We start from the raw sequence: 18,620 nt of genomic DNA, 5'->3' as shown, positions 1-18,620 counted from the left end.
GTGGCTACAGCTGGAAGGGACCCCAAATACTAGTACTTTTCCACTAACAGAGAAAAAAAAAGGTAACACAGTACTGCTTAAAAATACATGGAACAGGCAGGCATGGTGGTACACACTCGTAATCAATCATCGTGCTCGGGAGGCAGAGGCAAGAGGAGGATGAGATCTAGTCTGAGATACAAAGAAAAAGAAAAAATAATAAGCTGGGTGCTGGTGGTTCATCCCTGTAATGCTAACTCCTCAGGAAGCTGAGATCTGAGGATCCTAGTTCAAAGCCAGCCTAGGCAGCAAAGTCCATAAGACTCTTATCTCCAATGAATCACCAAAATGCTGAAAGTAAAGCTGTGGCTCAACTGCTAGAGCACCAATCCTGCTCTATCACTTGAAAAAGCCAAGAAAAAGCCAGGTACTGGTGGCTCAGGCCTGTAATCCCAGCTACTCAGGAGGCTGAGATCTGAGGATCATGGTTCAAAGCCAGCCAGGCTGGAAAGTCCATGAGACTCTCATCACCAGAAAACTGAAGTGGCACTGTGGCTCAAGGGGTAGAGTGCTCACCTTGAGCTGAAGAGCTCAGGGACAGCCCCCAGGTCCAGGGTTCAAGCCCCACAACTGAAAAGAAAGAGAGAAAAAGAGAAAGAGATTAAGAAAGAGAGAAAGAGAGAGAGAAAGAAAAGGCTAGGAGATCGTGCCCAGGCCCCAAGTTCAAGCTCTAGTACCATTATAAATAACACTAAGAGGTACTACTCACGGTCCCCATCCCAGTGCCTATCAGCACCTGTGCCTGCCTCTCCAGCAGCTTTCCCTGGGCTCAGACTCTAAAGCAAGGGCAACCACCAGTAGGTGGGGCACTTGGAGACACAGCCATATGGTCCAGGACTCTGACTGCACCAGGCTGGAAAGCAGGAAGGGTGAAGGGTGGACAAGTGGAGAGGGCAGGTAGTTTGGAGCAGAGGGAAGGGAATGCTTCTTCCTGAGTTTAAAGTTTTTCCTGCAACGTCTTTGTGAAAGTCATAACTTAAATCTCTAGGCAATATTCACATTCTATTATGTTAAAAAATGAAATCCAGCATTTAGTTGAAAAACCAGCAAGTTGAAATAATTTTATTGTTAAATTTCATAGAGCTCATAAGCTTTGTAGATTAAGATAATGATGATCATTGTGAAGGTTAAAATGTGTTTGTGACTTTAGCAAAGTATAACTATGCCATAGTATTGTGAAATTTATATAGTCAATCTTAATAAAGAAATATTTGGAGAAAAAGAGTAAGTTGCTAAAGCAAAAATATAACAGTGTTTCAAAGAATGATGAAAGGTTATTATCTAAATGACAAACATGGCTATTATAACCCCTTTAGACTTATGAGAATTGTGTCAGTGGGTGAGGAAAAGCAGTTGCACTGGAAAGTTCCATGTAAACATGAATAGCCAGAGTGAGCTTGTTGCTGAGTGGGAGATGGGAGAAAAGAGGCCAGCAAAGAAACAGTTAACATGGGCCTTAAAAGGAGGCCAGCAGAGCCCAATGAGCAGGGCCCGAGAGGCTATAAAGCCGGCCCTGTGCCAAAGGCCCAGACGGCTCTGACTCTCAGAGCCTGGGAGGGTGCAGAGCGCTCTAGGGAGCCCTCTGGCTAGAAGGCAGGCAGGCAGGCTTCCCTCCCTCCGAGGGAGGCTTCCTCCTCCCTGCCTGCTGCTTCTACACTCCCATTACCTCAAGCCCCCACACTGTGCCCAGGGACCCACTGGGACAGTTAAGTGCCGGGTGGCCCTCCAGCAAGCTCCCAAGCGGGAACATGGGACGGCTCTGCTCAGAACCCAGATGTCTCCGGGAGACCCAGCCCTTGGCTCAGGTAAGATTTACATCCTTGCAGTGGGCCCTGCACCCTACTGCCTGGGGGGCTTCATGAAGCCGCTGTCTTTTGTGGCAAGGGGAGAAGTATCCACATCCCTCTTCTAGAGGAAAGTCACCAGGGACTGTGGCCTGGGATTGGCCACCCTGGGTGTGGACAACAGGGGCTTTATGTGTCTCTAAAACACAGCAGACAGTGGAGCCCAGCATTCTGCCCACTCTGCCCAAGCAGGAAGGGGTGTCACTTAGAGAGCTGCCTGGGAAGGGGGTGCTGCAGGCCCTCCTACAGAACGTTAGTGATGACCAACCAGGCTTAAAACAAAATGATACCAAGTTGTTGGATGCCCTCTTTGTACTTGTTAAAGTGCTGGCCAGCTCTATGAGGATGCTGTGACGGGGGGAGGTTCACACAGGCCCTCAATCTAAGACCACCCCATTCCCACGGCAGTGCTTGTGTTTAAACTCCTCCTCCTTCATTCAGCAAGTTCAGGTAGTGTAAGAAAACAAATGTGAGCCAGGGGTCCTGCTCTAAATGCAGACTCTTTGCAGGATGCCCACAAAGACAGTACTGGGGGCAGATTTTAGGATTTTAGAAGGTAAACACAGAAACTTTTACCACCACAGATGTGGGCCACCTAGTGAGATCTTGGGACAGTAGTGCAACTGTGTAAATCGCTTTTGAGCCAGGGATGGTGAATAAAGAACCCAAAGCAGCCCGGCACCAATGCTCACGCCTATAATCCTAGCTATCAGGAGGCTGAGATCCGAGGATCACAATTCAAAGCCAGCCTGGGCAGGAAAGTCTGTAAGACTCTCATCTCCAATAAACCACCAGAATACCGAAAGTGGCGCTGTGGCTCAAGTGGCAGAGCACTAGCTTTGAGCTGATAAGCTCAGGGATAGCATCCAGGCCCTGAGTTCAAGCCCCATGACTGACCAAAAAGAAAAAGAAAAAGAAAGAAAGAAAAAAGAAAAGGAAGCAAGGAAAAGAACTCAGGTCAGTATGGTGGATTGGGTGACACGAGAGGCTTTTTTTTTTCTTCCTGGGTCTCCCTGCTTCCTTCCTGGCCCTCTGGCTGACACACAGACTCTGCCCATGCCGTGTGGTCCTGAGAACACTGCAGGCCTGGGTGCTGCTCTCGAAAGTGGCAGGAACCCCCTCCCCCCCACCTCTGAGTCTTCCTCCCTTGCCCAGCAAAGCTTATCTACTTAGTCACAAAATGCAATGGGAAAATACACTAGGTTTTAGAGTAATGCATTAAAACACTAAATAAAAATTTACACATTCTTTTTTAAGATGTGAGTCTCACTAAAGTTGCCCTGGCTGGTCTCAAACTCTTGAGCCTAAATGGTTCTCCAGCTTCCACCTCCCAAGTCTCTCAGATTACAGGATTGTACTACCGTGCCTGGCTAATTTCTCAAAACAGTAACTTTTTCTTTTTTTAAAAAAGTAGACATGGAAATAGAACCTAGGGCTTCAAGAATGCCAGACAATGCTCTACCAGTGAGCTACACGACCCAACAATGGCCATTTTTATTCCTTCTATTTATTATCCTATGTGTAAAGAAAAAAGTTTTGTTTCTGGCATCCAAACTCAGTCCTACCATTGGTAAAAGGGCTTTAATGCAAGGGAAAAGACGGTTCCAGTTCCAGATTTCTAGATCTGCCACCTTTCAGCAAAGCTGGGTTCCCTTTCTCCTGTGTCACTTCTCTCTCCCACAGCTGCTGAGATAACCCTATTTCCTGTCCCATCCAACAGTAGCTCACCAGGACTCCTGCAGCTGGAGGCTATGTCATACCATCTGTTGCTGTCTGACTGCTAATCCCGCACCATGACTGAGCCTGTCCCCACCAAACAGCCTGCTACCAGGGTTGCCCTCAGAGGAGGGAGCCGGACATGTCCACATTTGCTTCTACTTCTGCTCAGGGACATCTCCCCACCACAGTGAAGCCAAGAATCCCTGCCTTCCCCCATGCTTCTGTGATGCTGCCCCATCTGACTTCTACAGGCCCGAGCTACTCGATGGCCTAATCCTGTTCTATGTGCCTCTGGCAGGTTCTCAGACAGGGACACATGTGCCAAGTGCCCTGCTAGTCTCTGGACTGACAAACTGTCTCCGGGCTCTTCTACAGCTCTTCCTGCTGGACAGATGTCCAGCTCGCCTAGAAGGATGGAGCCATTGCTTCACACTGATTTTTGTGGCTCTCTCAGCAAATCCTGAGAACACAAGAGCCATGGATGTGGCATCTCCAGCCCACACCATAGGTGTGGGGATTCACCTGGGCAGTGCAGAGTCAGTAGCCAGCAACAGTACGTCCCCAGCCTTCAACCTGTCCCACCCGCTGCTTGGCACCGCCCTGGCAAACCAGACTGGGGAGCTCTCTGAGCATCAGCAGTATGCCATCGCCCTCTTCCTCTCATGCCTCTACACCATCTTCCTCTTCCCCATCGGTTTTGTGGGCAACATCCTGATCCTGGTGGTCAACATCAGCTTCCGGGACAAGATGACCATCCCTGACCTGTACTTCATCAACCTGGCAGCCGCGGACCTCATTCTGGTGGCTGACTCCCTGATTGAGGTGTTCAACCTGGACGAGCAGTACTATGACATCGCTGTGCTCTGCACCTTCATGTCCCTCTTCCTACAGATCAACATGTACAGCAGTGTGTTCTTCCTCACCTGGATGAGCTTTGACAGGTACATTGCACTGGCCAAAGCCATGCGCTCCAGCCTCTTCCGCACCAAGCACCATGCCAGGCTGAGCTGTGGCCTCATATGGATGGCCTCTGTCTCCGCAACCCTGGTACCCTTCACAGCTGTGCACCTGCAGCACACGGAGGACATCTGTTTCTGCTTTGCTGACGTCAAGGAGGTGCAGTGGTTGGAGATCACATTGGGGTTCATCATCCCCTTTGCCATCATTGGACTCTGCTACTCCCTCATCGTCCGTGTGCTTGTCAAAGCTCATAAGCACCGGGGACTGCGGCCACGGAGGCAAAAAGCACTCCGCATGATCTTCGCCGTGGTCCTGGTCTTCTTTATCTGCTGGCTGCCAGAGAATGTGTTCATCAGCGTCCACCTCCTGCAGCGTACGCAGCCGGGGACCGCACCATGCAAACAGTCCTTCCGCCATGCCTACCCCTTGACTGGCCACATTGTCAACCTGGCAGCTTTCTCCAACAGCTGCCTGAACCCCCTCATCTACAGTTTTCTGGGGGAGACCTTCAGGGACAAGCTCAGGCTGTATGTGGAGCAGAAGACCACGCTGCCGGCTCTGAACCGCTTCTGCCATGCCGCCCTGAAGGCAGTCATCCCAGACAGTGCCGAGCAGTCAGATGTCAGGCTCAACAGTGCAGTGTAAAGAGCCCACCTAAAAGGTAATCGCTCACACCTGAGCTGGGGGCGGGGCAGGAGGGGTGGCCTCAGTGCCTCACAGTCAGTTCCCCCTGCTAGGTCCCCCTTACAATTGCTGGGGAGCCATGTTCCACTCTCCTGACTTCATCCTGACTTGCCTCAATCTGTGTCCAAGTGCTCACAGCTGAGGGCCCTGCCGTCTGACCTCAGGGGGCCCAGGTCCACCTTGCTGCCTGGCTCTGCCTCCATACACTGTGCTCCCAGTGGAAACCATTCTGCCACTGACCAGTGCAAGCCCAAGATGGGGGTCTGCTTGTGTTACAAGGCCAACCTGCAGCAGGAGGAAATGAAGTCTGGAGACAGAACACACTCAACCAAACCAACCCAAACTGGATACATACTGCAATGCCTGTGACGCGGGAGTTCACATGCATGGGCTGCCAGGGCACTGGAGGCCCTATGAGAACAAAGTGGATCACACCAGAGCACAGGGAAGGCAGGACAGCATGCCTGCCTGCACCACCAGCCCGTTGGGTGGCAATTCCAGGAATGTGGAGGGCAGTCTACAGAGTGCTGTGGTGAGATGTCCTGGCATGTGTGGCTGATAATCTGCCTCTCCAACGATGATGTCACAAACCGATCAAAAAACCAAAAGACAAACTAATGGTGGCTAGTACTGTTCTGTGTCTGTCAATAAAATGTAGTTATGTGCTGATACTCCAAATGCTCTAAGTTGTTGCTCCAAGGGTAAGATGAGGCAGAAAAAGCACAGCCCAAGGTGAGCTCCTTGATCATGAAGAAATAACACTGTGTTACAAAACCCAAGGGCCATCCTGCAAGGCCAGCATCCAAACTGCTTGGCACTTTTAAGATGCCAGAAAGGGTGTTGTCTTGTCTGACACTTGTGCTGAATTGTCTCTGGGTGCTAAACTTTTTTGTTGGTGGTGGTGGTGATGGTACTAGAGCTTGAACTCAGGGCCATTCATGAGCTTGCTAGGCAGAGGGGATGGGGAGCAGTTCTACTACTTGAACTATACCCTCAAACCTTTTCTGCTTTAGTTGCTTTTCAAATAGTGTGTCACCATTTTGCTAGGGCCAGCCTTTGCCTATTCCTACCTATGCCTCCTGTGGGGCTGAGATGACAGGTATGTATCCATATACCCAGCTTTTATATTGAGATGAGGCCTCACTTTTTGTCCAGGCTTCCCTCAAACTATGATCCTCCTGATCCCTGCCTCCTGGGAGGAAGGGTTAGAGGAGGATCGCAGGCATGAGCCACCATGTCTGGCCTAGGATGCTTTTTATCAACCACCTTTGCAGCCACACGCTGGTATGCAGAACAGGACTGGCAGAGTTATGGCTAGGAAACCTGATGGTGATTTTTTTTAAGACATGTGTTTGACCCTAACTCTCCATTGTGACCTCATTGCTGGTGGGAGGACAAGATGTTCCAAATCACAGACAAGGAGGCAGGGTTGGAACTACATGGGGTGCCAGCTCTTCACCCTTCATCCTACCTTGAAAAGCAGTGATGCACAGATGCCCTAAATGTGTACAAACTGGAGATCAACCTGTTAACTTAGAGCTGTGACAGGAGGGGAAACAGACAAGGAGTGACAGAGTTTCCTATCTGCCCTTCTAGAGGTCCTCCCAGGTCTGGGCAGCCTGGACACTCAGGTTGGCCGAGGCCACTGTCTTGCTCTAAACCCTGCTAGCCTTTCTTTAGGCCAGGGCAGAGGCTGTCCATCTGGATGGCTCTGCCCAAGACCCTGCTTACTTCCCAGGACAGATGCCATATACTTTGGTACCACCTTCTGCCTGGGAACCTGGCCTTAAAGTCCCAGCAGGTGGGGACCGGAACAGATCCCACCATAGTAAGAACTGTTTAGGGCCAGTGGCTGAATGGCAGCTTATGCCCACGAGAGCCACAGAACGTGTAGGCAGCTAGACAGCCAGGGCCTCTGAGGTCTCCCTCACCCTGTCTGAGCCCTGGAGCTGAGGTCAGCAAGCCCAGCAGCTTTTAGAGAGCCCGCCCAGCCCTCCTGGCAGCATTTGTCTGGAAGCTGAAGCTAACTTCATTATTTTTGGCACAAACCCCACAAGATAAAATCAAGTTTTAATTGCCTTCTTGCTTCCTGGTAACCCAACTCTCTTCTCTGTACTAATGCTGTGCAAACCCTACAAGGAGCTGGAGCATAACTGTAAGTGCCCAAGGCATGGTTGGTTAGCACTGAACTAATTTCAGCATTTTCCTTTGTGCTGAACTCTTGACTCACCCCAACCCCTCTATCCCTGATCAGGCCCCGGAGAGAAACAAGGGCAGGCAGTCCCTTAGCACTCACCCATGACACCTTCAGTCCTAAAGGAAGTGGGGAGGAACCCAGCCAAAGCCCAGCAGGTGGTTCCCTACAGCTCTGGAACAAGTTGGTGAACTGTGATTGAGCACCTGAGGGAACCTGCTACTATTCTTGAACTCAGAACAGGGTAGGACCAGAGGTGGAAGAACCTAAGGAAGGCGGGGGGTGGGCAAGAACTCCATGAGAATAGTGGGATGTACATAAATGTAGCAGTTTAGACCCAGGACTTCTGACATAAAAAGGTGTCTGCAGGTGCATGCACTTGTATGTAAGTGTGCTGGGTCCAAGCATGTCTGCACTGTGCGCAGGGCACATGCAGACACAGACATGGGGACTCGCACATCCCCTGGCTCCACCCATTAAGTCCAGAAAAGAAGGGGAGCAGCTGCACAGGCCCAGTGCCGCTCTCTATAGCCCCAGAGAACGTGGCTGATTCCAGCAGGGCAGGGTGGTCACAGGTACACCTGGAGCACAAGGCCCTGCAGGTATGGAGGCTTAGAGAAGATGATAAAGTGACATGCAGAGGTCTCATGAGGCGGCCCAAAGGACCCCACTGGCCAAATCTGAGATGATTTGATCATCCATCCAAATCGCTAAGAAATATGAACTACAATGTCTCAAATAAGATCCCACAAGTCCATTCCAATAATAAGCAGGTAAGTAAATCTAATTTGAATAAATAATAATTAAACAAGAAGAAAAGACTGTGAGCAGTGGAGGGAGGGGGAATTCTGCCTGGGGGTGAAGGAGAAAGGAGTTCTGGAGACCGAGCTCAGGTCAGGCAGGAACTCCCAACGAAGGCTGCGTTTGGGGGCACAGTGAGGAGCAAGGCACCCACAGCTCACACCAGCTTCCACAGTGGGCCAGTCCTCACCCTATGATCATGTTAACATCACTCAGAGGACAGACGGAGTCCAGACATGACCCCAAGAAGGGCAGGGTGCCTTCTATGTGCTAACCTAGCCCAATCAGGAGCAAAGGTCAGAAAAACCCAGATGGTGAGGAGCCAGAGTGCACCACATATGTCAGTGTCATCAGAGGCAAGGCGGAGTGGCTTCCAGACCAGGAGAGGAGAGTGGTGACAGTTAAATGCAATGTAGGTTCCTCAGCATCCGGAAGGAGAAAAAAGCAGCACAGACCTGGGTGGTCTAAGAAGACAAATGGCTGCAAAAAGCATAGAAGTGGAGTTGGAGTGCCAGGGAGATTAACGTCAGCATGCATGTTCGGCTTTGGCACATTGGTAACACCATTGGACATCACTCACTATGAAAGAACAGCGTTGACAAGCTGCCACCTGAGTGACCCTTGCATACAATACACATGGTGTGAGAAGCTGGACCCAGAGGGCCACATACAGGCATAGGTGAAGCCAAAGGCAGTGCATGGCTGCTGGGGACTGTGGGGAGGGGAAGGACATGTCTACCAATGAGTGAGGAGTCCATTTGTGAATGAAGCCAACATCCTGACATTACAGTGCTAGTGGCTGGCTGTCTGATTGCTAAAACCACAGGAGCATACTTAGCAAGTCACATCTCAATAAACACAGGCTAAACATGGCTGGCCACATCTCACCACTGGCCTTCTTGGATGCTCCCTTGCTCAGTGCTGCATAAATGCCACTCCAATAGCACCTTTATTCCTCTCCACAGTAGTCATGAAGTATGCCTTTGAAGGGAAAGGGTTAAGCTATCAGAAGCCCTAGAAGCTGTCCTCTAACATCTACTGTAAAGCTGCTAATTAAAGTTTTCTCTGCTTACTTACTGCCCGGCAATTCTAGCTTTTTTCACTCTTCCACAGTGGGAGCTAATTATCGAGGGTCTCTTTTGATATTCTTTTAAATTAAAAATAGTGGAAAAGAACTTAGGTAGGAATTAAAGCTGAATGGAGTAGATTGTCCCCTGGTATCATGTGACATGGCGAAGAACAGTTCTCTGCAGGGACGCTATCCACGGGGAGTAGAAGGGGGTGGCACTGGGGGGGGTTCATGAGCACTCAGGGCCCCCGGGCTGACAAGCTGGACCTCCTTGCCCGCCACATGAGGCCAGGTGCAGGAAGGAAGCCAATGGTGGCAATCACTTACTCAGACTGGGACAATGTATGGGAACTTGAGAGAAGGGGTGGCACCCACAGCAGTCCACAGCACTGTACCCTGAGGATCAGCTAGCCTGTGACCTGAGCAGCAAACTCACCCACAGCCTGGGTCTATCAACCAGTACACTCTGAGCAGGAAAAAGTGAGGGCAAAGGTCCTGTCAGAGGGGGATAGGTGCAGGCAGTCACAGCACCTAGTCTGAGCAGTAAGTCTGACAGCCAGTGTGGCCTCCCAGGACAACCTTAGGCTGACACAATCACTCATAAACACACAGGCGTGTGCAAACACAACTGCCCTCAGCGTTTGCCTACACCAGTCCTGGGTATGAGAAAAGCATCATTCGCTGAGCTACTCAGCAAGCTGCCATTATCCTCTGGGTGGGGAGCCCCTCTGTGAACAGGATGTCAAACGCCACAGGAACACAGAACAAAAGGGCTCCCAAACTTGCCAGTGTTCCTACGCCCTTACCCAGGGTGGAACCAACCAGAAACTTATCACCAGAAATCAGCTGCTGGTCCTGGAGCAGCCCCAGCTTCATGCAGAGGGACTGGCTCTGCTGCGCGCCAGTGAGTCGAGGGGAGACATGTCAACAGTGAGGGCAGAACAGAGGGGGCAGCTACTTAAGCTGTTCCTGTTCTTTCCTCCCTCTAACTCCTCCTTGGAGAACATAGCCTGGACTGGGTTTTTAACGTGGAGCCTCATTCGTGCTTGCTAGGCAGGATTCTACCACTTGAGCTACGCTTCCAGCCCTTTTTGCTTTATTTTAGGGACAGTCTCAGTTTTGCTTGGGCCAGCCTGGGCAGTGTCCTGTGGGTGACTCTGACTAGGCAGGACTGCAGGCGTGTATCACCATGCCCAGCCTGGGCAGCTTCTAAAGTGCCCAGTCCACTTTAAGCCTGCTCTCCAATTTCCTATGTGGGCAGGTTTCCCTCCGGGGCATGTGTCTTCCCCGTAGCAACCTCAGAGCTTGGGAAACAAGGATAATGCCATGCTCACAGGAAAGTTCCAGCACAAGGCCCTAGGAGAAATGGCCTTCACCTGCTGAAAGGACGCAAAGGGCACGGCTTATCCTTGGGGCCTTAGCTCCTCCTCGGGTGTCACCAGAGGTGAGGGCCCCAGGCCTTAGGAGGAGATCAGGCCAGGAAAGTGACAACAGAGAGCGGAAGTAACCATCACCTGCATGGGACATCTGGTCTTTAGACAGGACACAGAGTTCTCTGCTGACTCAAATACATCCAGTCCCCAAATGACCATCAGGACAGGCTGCATCACACTCCCCCACCCCCCACTTCTGTGCCACCCACAGAGCTCAGGCAGCCATAGCCAAGGCTGGCTGAATCTGGAGCAAACAGCCAGTCCCAGACTCCAGTCTCCTAGAGGGCCTGAAGGTGGCCAAGGCCAGACCAGCCAGAAAGCACCCAGGTACCCAAAACTTTTTAAAGACAGAGAAATCCTGAAAGGACAAGAGAACTCCCAGGGCATTTTCAAGGAGCAAGCTTGATAAAGCAGAAGTCAATGCCTATGTGTCTGATGGTGCCTCACTCTACCCCACAGCACACACTGCATCCCCGGGGCTGCTAACTCTAGTACAGGGAATAATAGTAAGGCCCTCTCACTGTTACCCAGGCCTCTGACAGTGTACATACATGTACTTCTGCATATATGCAGACACACAGACATGCACACATACATATACACAGGCACAAAACACATAAACACAAAGAAGCTGGGCATGGTAGCATATACCTGTAATTCCATCATCTGGAAGGATGGAATAGGAGGATCCCAAGTTTGATTCCAGGCTAAACTACACAGTGCAATCCTGTATCAAAGTAACAACAAAAAGACACAGATGAACAGGCATACATGTTCACAAATGAACAGACTAGGGCATAGACACACACATGCACAAATAAGCACACACAGACACACACATATACCAACACACCCATGGCCACGATGAAATGCTACTTACACATGATATTATTTAAAAGCCTAGGGAAGTCACTGATAACTCACACCCATAATCCTTACTCAGGAGGCTGAGATCTGAGGATCATGGTTTGAAGCCAGCCCCGGCAAGAAAGTTTAAAATATTCTTATCTCCAATTAACCACCAAAAGGCTGGAAGTGAAATTGTGGTTCAAGTGGTTTAGGCTTGAACACAAAAGCTCAGGGACTGTACCCAGGACCCTGAGTACAAGCCTCACAACTGATCAAAAAAATAAATAAGAAAAAAAGCCTGTGGGCTGGGAAGGTGGCTCAGTGGTAGAGTGCTTGTCTTTCATGCATGAGGCCTCCAGTTCAATTCCACATAAGCAGAAAAAGCTGGAAGTGGGGCTGAGGCTCAAGTAGTAGAGTGCTAGTCTACAGCTGAAGAGCTGAGGGACAGCGCCCAGCCCAGGCCAAGTTCAGACTCCACGACCGACAAAAAAGAAAAGAAAAGAACAAAAGCCTAGCCACCCCACGTGCTATAAGGAAACTGCATTGTGTGCTCTGCCACTGAGGCATCCAGTGGCATGGTCAGGATTCAGGGGACAAGGGATGGTTCCTAACAGCTGCATCCTGGGAGACTCCCTCTGTTGTGGGCCACACGTAGGGAAGTGATTCTAGGGAACAGAATGCAGCAGCAGGCATAGGAGTCACCTCTAGAAGTAGCTTTGGTTTCATCATATTACCCTCTCTCCTGCTCCCCCACTTAGCTAGGTCAGCTGTCAATGGAGATGCCCATGTGGCAAGTGTGGGCGGCCCTGGGCAAGCTTCCCTGTAACTTTGCCAGTCAAGGACCCCAATAAGACACACCTGACACCAGAGCAATTATTAAATCTTGCAGTCACTCCTCAGCTTCTCTACTAAGACCCTAAGACCTGAGACCTGCCCCAGGTATGAGGGCCTCCTGAGCATGTCTGGAGATTCCTGCAATGAGGGTGTCCATTGTAACATTGTTTGTAACTGCCAAAGCCTAGAAACAACTCAAGTTATTAACAGGAAGGTGGGCAATCTGTGGTGTATGCAGCCTCAGAAGAGAGGGAACAATCTAGAGATATACACAGCACGTAGCCAAAGAAGGTGAAATACAGAACCTGATGCATACTCCACCTCCATGCATGTAAAGTTCTAGTTTGGCACTCAGGACTGACATGGGAACAGCACCCTGCAGGAGCAGGCAAAGAAGATGCTGATACACAGCGATACCTCTTAGCTGGTGGTAGATGTCTGCACTTGTCTAGCTATGGTGCTTGCATAAATGGGGGCCCTCTGTAGCCCACAACTACCAAGCTGACAGGAGAAATCACCACCAATGCCCAAACACAGGCTTACTGCTTCAGTCCTTATCCTCTCCTCCATATACTTATCTTTAAAACCAGGATGGAGAGAAGAGCCGCACTGCCCTGCCCTAAAACCCAGTAGGGTGGCAGGGAGCTCCCGGATGGGGGAGATGAGAAGACTAGAGGTGGGTGGTGGATGACAAGAAGCCATCAGGTAGAGCAGGAATGGAAAAGAACAGCATGGCTGCCTACCTATCTCTAAAAGTCATCAGCCGGGGCCTCAGGACCCACACACCTGGGCAAGTTCCCACAGCTATGGCCTGACCCCTCCTGTCAATGCTTCCACCTGAGGGGAGGTCACCAGCACAGTGGTTCAGGAGCTGACCCTCTCACCAGGCCCAACTACTCAGTCCCCAACACCTACAGACACCTTGAGTATCCTGCTTCCCTCTGCTCCAACCTCCCCTTCAAAATGCTGAAGTTTAATCTGTCAGGAATGAACACAACATGTGTGCTATAGCTTGGGCCCCAATCTCCCTGGCCCCCCGGGGAAGCTCCTGGGCTGAAAGCTTAGCGAGATGTGGCTGGACAGTGAGGGCTCTGACCCAGCCATGATGGCAGTAATGGGTTCAGGCCCAGGCGTCTGCAGGGAGGCAGTGGGAACTCAGAAGCGACAGGCCACTGGACACGCCACTGAAGGGCACAGGGCACGCTCCTGCCTGCCTCCTCTTCCATTAGCTCCCAAAGATGGGTGGGGAGCCCTCTGAAAGTGTGAGCTAACACAGGCCTTTCCTGCTTTCAAGTTACTTCTCTCGGATTAAAGGCTCACAGACACCTCCAAGTGAAAACACCAGGATTTGATTTTCAACACTGTGTTTGGGGAGATATCTACCTGCCACTCCCTGCATGCTCGCTGGAAGCCACCCCTACCCATGAGTGGGAAAGGAGGGGTGCTGCAGCAGGCTGGGCTCTGACACAGGTGCTCTATCCTGCACCCACGGAGCGCAGCAGTCAGACCTAAGCTACAATGTGGAAGGCAACTCCCCAGATTCATTGTCTTAAACAAAGTCCTATTTTCTTTTTTCTTAAAAAAAAAAAAGGTGGGCTGGGAAGGTGTCTCAGTGGTGGAGTGCTTGCCTTGCATGCATGAGGCCCTGGGTTCAATTCCTCAGCACCACATAAGCAGAAAAAGCTGGAAGTGGGGCTGAGGCTCAAGTGGTAGAGTGCTAGCCTTGAGCTGAAGAGCTGAGGGACAACACCCAGGCCCAGAGTTCAGGCCCCAGGACTGACCAAAAAAAAAAGTTCCCAAAAGCTGTGTGATTCTCAGGACTGATCCAATTCTCAAATCACTTGAGTGCATAAATTGGTGTTTATACTGTGTATTTGTCTTAAGGAAGAAAGACCAAGAGTGCCACATATTAAATTTCTTACCAAATACAAACTAGAAGGAAACTCAATTTATATGCATAGAAACATTGCTAACCCTGCCTCTAGTTTCAAGCGCATGGTCCCTCTTCAGACATGCTGGCGACTTGCACCGGAGGGAACCGAGGGAAACAGCTACAGCTGGATCCAGGAGGCAACTAGGGACTTGGAACTGAAAGCCCTGGCGCCGGGAACCTGGACAACCTGTCAGGGCAGGCTGCAGCCCAGCTCACAGGCCAGGAAGGACATAGGAAGCCCACCAACTATATGAGATACCCCAAGTGGGACCCCCAAGCTACACATGCAGACAGACATATGCGCACAAACTAGGTGCGCGTGCCCCATGTGTCACTCACCACTCTTCTAGAAAGTAACTCTTTTTTTGGCAGTACTAGGGCTTGAACTCAGGGCCTCATGCTTGCTAAACAGATACTCCAATATTTGAGCTACAAATCCAGTCCTTTTTGCTTTTTCTTTTCTTTGTTCCTTTTTTTTTTTTTTTTTTTGCCAGTCCTGGGACTTGAACTCAGGGCCTGCGCTCTGTCCCTGAGTTTCTTTTGCTCAAAGCCAGCATTCTACCACTTGAGCCACAGTACCACTTCTGGCTTTTTCTGTTTACATGGTACTGAGGAATCAAACCTAGGGCTTCGTGCATGCTAGGTGGGCACTCTACCAGTAAGTAACATTCCTAGCTCCAGTTTTTCTTTTGGGTCAGTCTCAAACTTTGATCCACCTATGTACACTTTCCAAGCTATATTATAGATGTATACCACTACATCTGGCTTATTTGTTCAGATACCAGTCTTACTTTTTACCCAGGCTGGCCTCAAACTTCGATCCTCCTGATCTACACCTCCCATGGATGAAACATCTTTCTACATAAAATGTGTGGATACCACACACAGGTCATAGGGGTGGATGTTTCTGTGGGTGCCCAAATGACCTGCATTTCTAAGTGCCTCCTGGCCCACAAGCAGTGGCTCTGTGAGCCTCAGCCACTGCAGGCCACCATTGTTGGCAATCCTCTGCACATAGTCACACAGGCAACGAAAGCCAAGTTTGATGGTGAACCATTGAAGGAACCCCCGCATGGGCCAGGGTGAAAGCTCCATCTTGGTGGGTATCTCAGATGCAAACCGTGAGAGGAATAGTAGCTGTTGGTAAAGCGGGAGTTATAATTCAGTAGGCATTAGCCAGGCACTGATGGTGGCTCACACCTGTAAGCCTAGCTACTCAGGAGGCTGAGATCTGAGGATCACGGTTCAAAGCCAGCCCAGGCAGGAAAGTCCATGAGACTCTTATTTCCAATAAACCACTAGAAAACCAGAAGTGGTACAGTGGCTCAAGTGGTAGAACACTTGCCTTGAGCTGAAGAGTGCAGGGACAGCACCCAAGCCCAGAGTTCAAGCGCCACGACCACCACCAATAACAATAACAATAACAAAACAAAAACAACAACAATAATAATAATACAGGCGGCAGATTTCTAGAAAACAGGCAGTGGCCACCCCGTGCTACAGTGGCTACGAAGCAAAGCATCTGAGAACCACAGAGGCTAAGGAGGCCACCCTCAAGTGACCCTAACTTGCATCTCAGCTCGCTGTCATCAGGTTTGTGCCAGTGAGACTTAATGAGGCTGGAGTTCCTAGTGGGAAGCCAAGGCTTGGGAATTCAGCCCACAGTTTCACTTGTGGCTTAATGTTTAAGAATGCAGAATATTTATGGCTCACCTCATGCAAGTACTACCAGCCTCATGGAGACTGCACACACTGCTTCATGGAGACTGTCCTTATGCCAGAGGCAGGACACAGGAGTGCCAGGATTCACCCCAATCCAGAACTTGTATTGTGGCTCCCTGGCCCATATGGCCAAGGCCGGCACCTCCAGGTTGGCATAACTGTAGGCAGCAGGGATGGGCCTCAGTGTGGCCTGGGGAGTCCAGCCCTGGCACAGGGCTTCCTCCGCCCTGCACTCTACACAGGCTCTGTCAGAGCTGACTGGGGTGGCCCATGACCACTGTGTTCTCCTAGCCGGCCCACAGAGGTTGCTGTATTTCCTGAGCAGAGGTGGGGCTGTCAGGAAGTGACACACACTTGGGCAGGGCTGTGAGGTGAGGACATGCATCCAGGTGGGGCTGTATGGATGTGAGGCCATGCATTCAGCTGGGCACTACATCAAAAGTGACTCATTGCACAAGTGTTTCTGAGCACAGAATGAAAGCTGTCCACCTGTGACAGTAGATAGCCTCTCGGGGCTTTTTAACAGCTGATGCACACCCCCTCTCTGCCCCTCCCCAACCCAGCTTCTCACTTGGGCCTGGGTATTAGTAACCTATCCCCCTCAGTGCTCCTGACAGGAGACCATACAGCTTTCTGAGGAAAAGGCTGAGTTCTGCCATTAACTGTCCCAGAAGCTCAGTAAGTAAAGCCAGACGCACTCCGTGCTCCGAACAGCAGGAGATGCGCGCTCGGTGCCTGGGAAAACATCTTCAAAGCCATGAGTGTTTTCCCAGCTGCGGCTACTCCACCCTGGGAAATCTTTCCATGCCATTTCAAGAATGAGTCTGAAAGGATTGTGCAAATATGCAGCCCGATGTCTCCATTCTGGGAATTCACACCCCAAGCAGGACAGTTTCCCTGAGCACACTGGTGGGCTGGTGACCATCACCCCTTGAGTGTCACAGTGGGCACAATGAAACGCACAGTGACAGCTCTCCAGGCTGACACAGCACCCTCAAAGGCTTCCCCTAAGCAGTCAGAGAAAGAATCCTCACCGGAGGCTGGGCCAAGGCAGATGTATACACCTGCATGTTTCTATTTTGTCAGCATAGAGACCCATGGGAGACCAATATGAAACAGTCATAAGTAAGGCACACCCAGCACTGCACAATGCCCTGGGAAGAAACACATACATCCCCAACCAGCTCTCAGCACCTTGGGAGCAAAATGTGACCTTCACTAGAATACCAAATGTGCACCATGACCTACAAATGCAAATCACCAATGACTGACTCCACAGCACACACACGTAACAGCAGGCAGGCAAGCAAGCCATGGGGACAGAACTGCAGTCTAGGGACCTAGGCTCTGGCCCATTCATCAGTATGGGACAGGCTTCCCACCCAAAGGCTAGGGACTCATCCTGGTCATCTAAGATAACAACTTGAGACAAGGTCCCCACTGTGGCCTAACGGTCACCTTGGAAGCTCATGGACTAGTTTCAAAAACACCAGTTTTTGGAGGATGTGAGAGTTTGACCTCAGCCACTACCCAGGTCACTGCACAAAGCTCTGTATGCAACCTGAAGGCCACCCATGCCTGCCTTTGAAAATGCTCAGGAAAAAATTATAAATATGCTGAAACATACCAAGTGCTTTTCTTTCTAAACTTTTCCATGTTTTCTGTATTTTTACAATGAGAGTGTTTTTATTTTTAAAAAGGGGTAGAATTAAGTAAGTGACGTCAAGCTGGACCTGGTAGTATCAACTATAGTCCCAGCTATTAAGAGGCTAGGGCAGGAGGATCACTTGAGCATACAAATTCAAAACTAACCAGGGCAACATGGAGAAACCCCTAACTCAAAAAATGTGGGGGAGGGGATTGAGGGTGTGGCTTGGTGGTAGAATACTTGTCTAGCATTCAAAAAGTTCCATTCCCTGAACACTCACTCACACACACTCTCTCTCTCTCTCAAACACACACACACACACACACACACACACACACACACATATACATCCCAGGGAAATGAAGCTTTGATTAATTCATATGGTAGAGGACCAGTCTTGAGCAAAAAAAGCTAAGGAACAGTGCCTAGGCCCTGAGTTCAAGCACCAGTGCCAGGATGCACACATGCATATATGCATGCACGTGCGCGCTCTCACACACACACACACACACACACACACACACACACACACGACAAGTACAGTGGTGCATGTCTGTAATTCAGGCTATTTAGGTAGCTTTGGTTTGAGGGAAACCCAGGCAAAAAGTTAGGGAGAGCCCATCCCATCCGCCAGCAGACATGCATCAGAGCCTGGGCAGGGGGCAAGCTCTTGTTCATCAGAGCCTCCTATAACATTACAGAGCACAGATGTGTGGATACTCGACTTCCTGCAGATTCCAAGATGCATCAGAGGGCAATCACACCACAGCCAGAATGACCCCCAGAATCCATTCAGTTCAGGAGTCTCCTGGAGACTGTGCATGTGCCCCAGGCACCATGCATGGCAGAGCTGGAGTGGCAGCAATGAGGATGATGTTAAGTGAAGGACAG

At 50.4% G+C, this 18,620-nt stretch overlaps 2 protein-coding genes across 3 annotated transcripts in view; one reads left to right on the top strand and one right to left on the bottom strand.

Moving 5' to 3' along the window:
* CUNH7orf50 (chromosome unknown C7orf50 homolog) overlaps positions 1 to 18,620 on the bottom strand; it is a 103,794-nt gene that overhangs the window by 66,723 nt on the left and 18,451 nt on the right. The gene's annotated exons all lie outside the window — the stretch shown is intronic.
* Positions 1,609 to 5,915, top strand: Gper1 (G protein-coupled estrogen receptor 1). 2 transcript variants are annotated; one of them, XM_042686586.1, is made up of 3 exons: positions 1,609 to 1,844; positions 3,604 to 5,223; positions 5,376 to 5,915. In XM_042686586.1, the coding sequence occupies exon 2, from the start codon at positions 4,080 to 4,082 to the stop codon at positions 5,205 to 5,207; it is 1,128 nt and encodes a 375-aa protein (XP_042542520.1). In that variant the 5' UTR covers positions 1,609 to 1,844; positions 3,604 to 4,079; the 3' UTR covers positions 5,208 to 5,223; positions 5,376 to 5,915. The 2 variants fall into 2 exon arrangements, with proteins under 2 accessions (XP_042542520.1, XP_042542519.1); XM_042686585.1 differs by having other exon boundaries at positions 3,604 to 5,915.

The sequence above is a fragment of the Dipodomys spectabilis genome, unplaced genomic scaffold (genome assembly GCF_019054845.1).
Source record: "Dipodomys spectabilis isolate Male_0828 unplaced genomic scaffold, ASM1905484v1 ptg000098l, whole genome shotgun sequence".
Classification (NCBI taxonomy): Eukaryota; Metazoa; Chordata; class Mammalia; order Rodentia; family Heteromyidae; genus Dipodomys; species Dipodomys spectabilis.
This window is presented reverse-complemented; position numbering and strand designations above follow the sequence as displayed.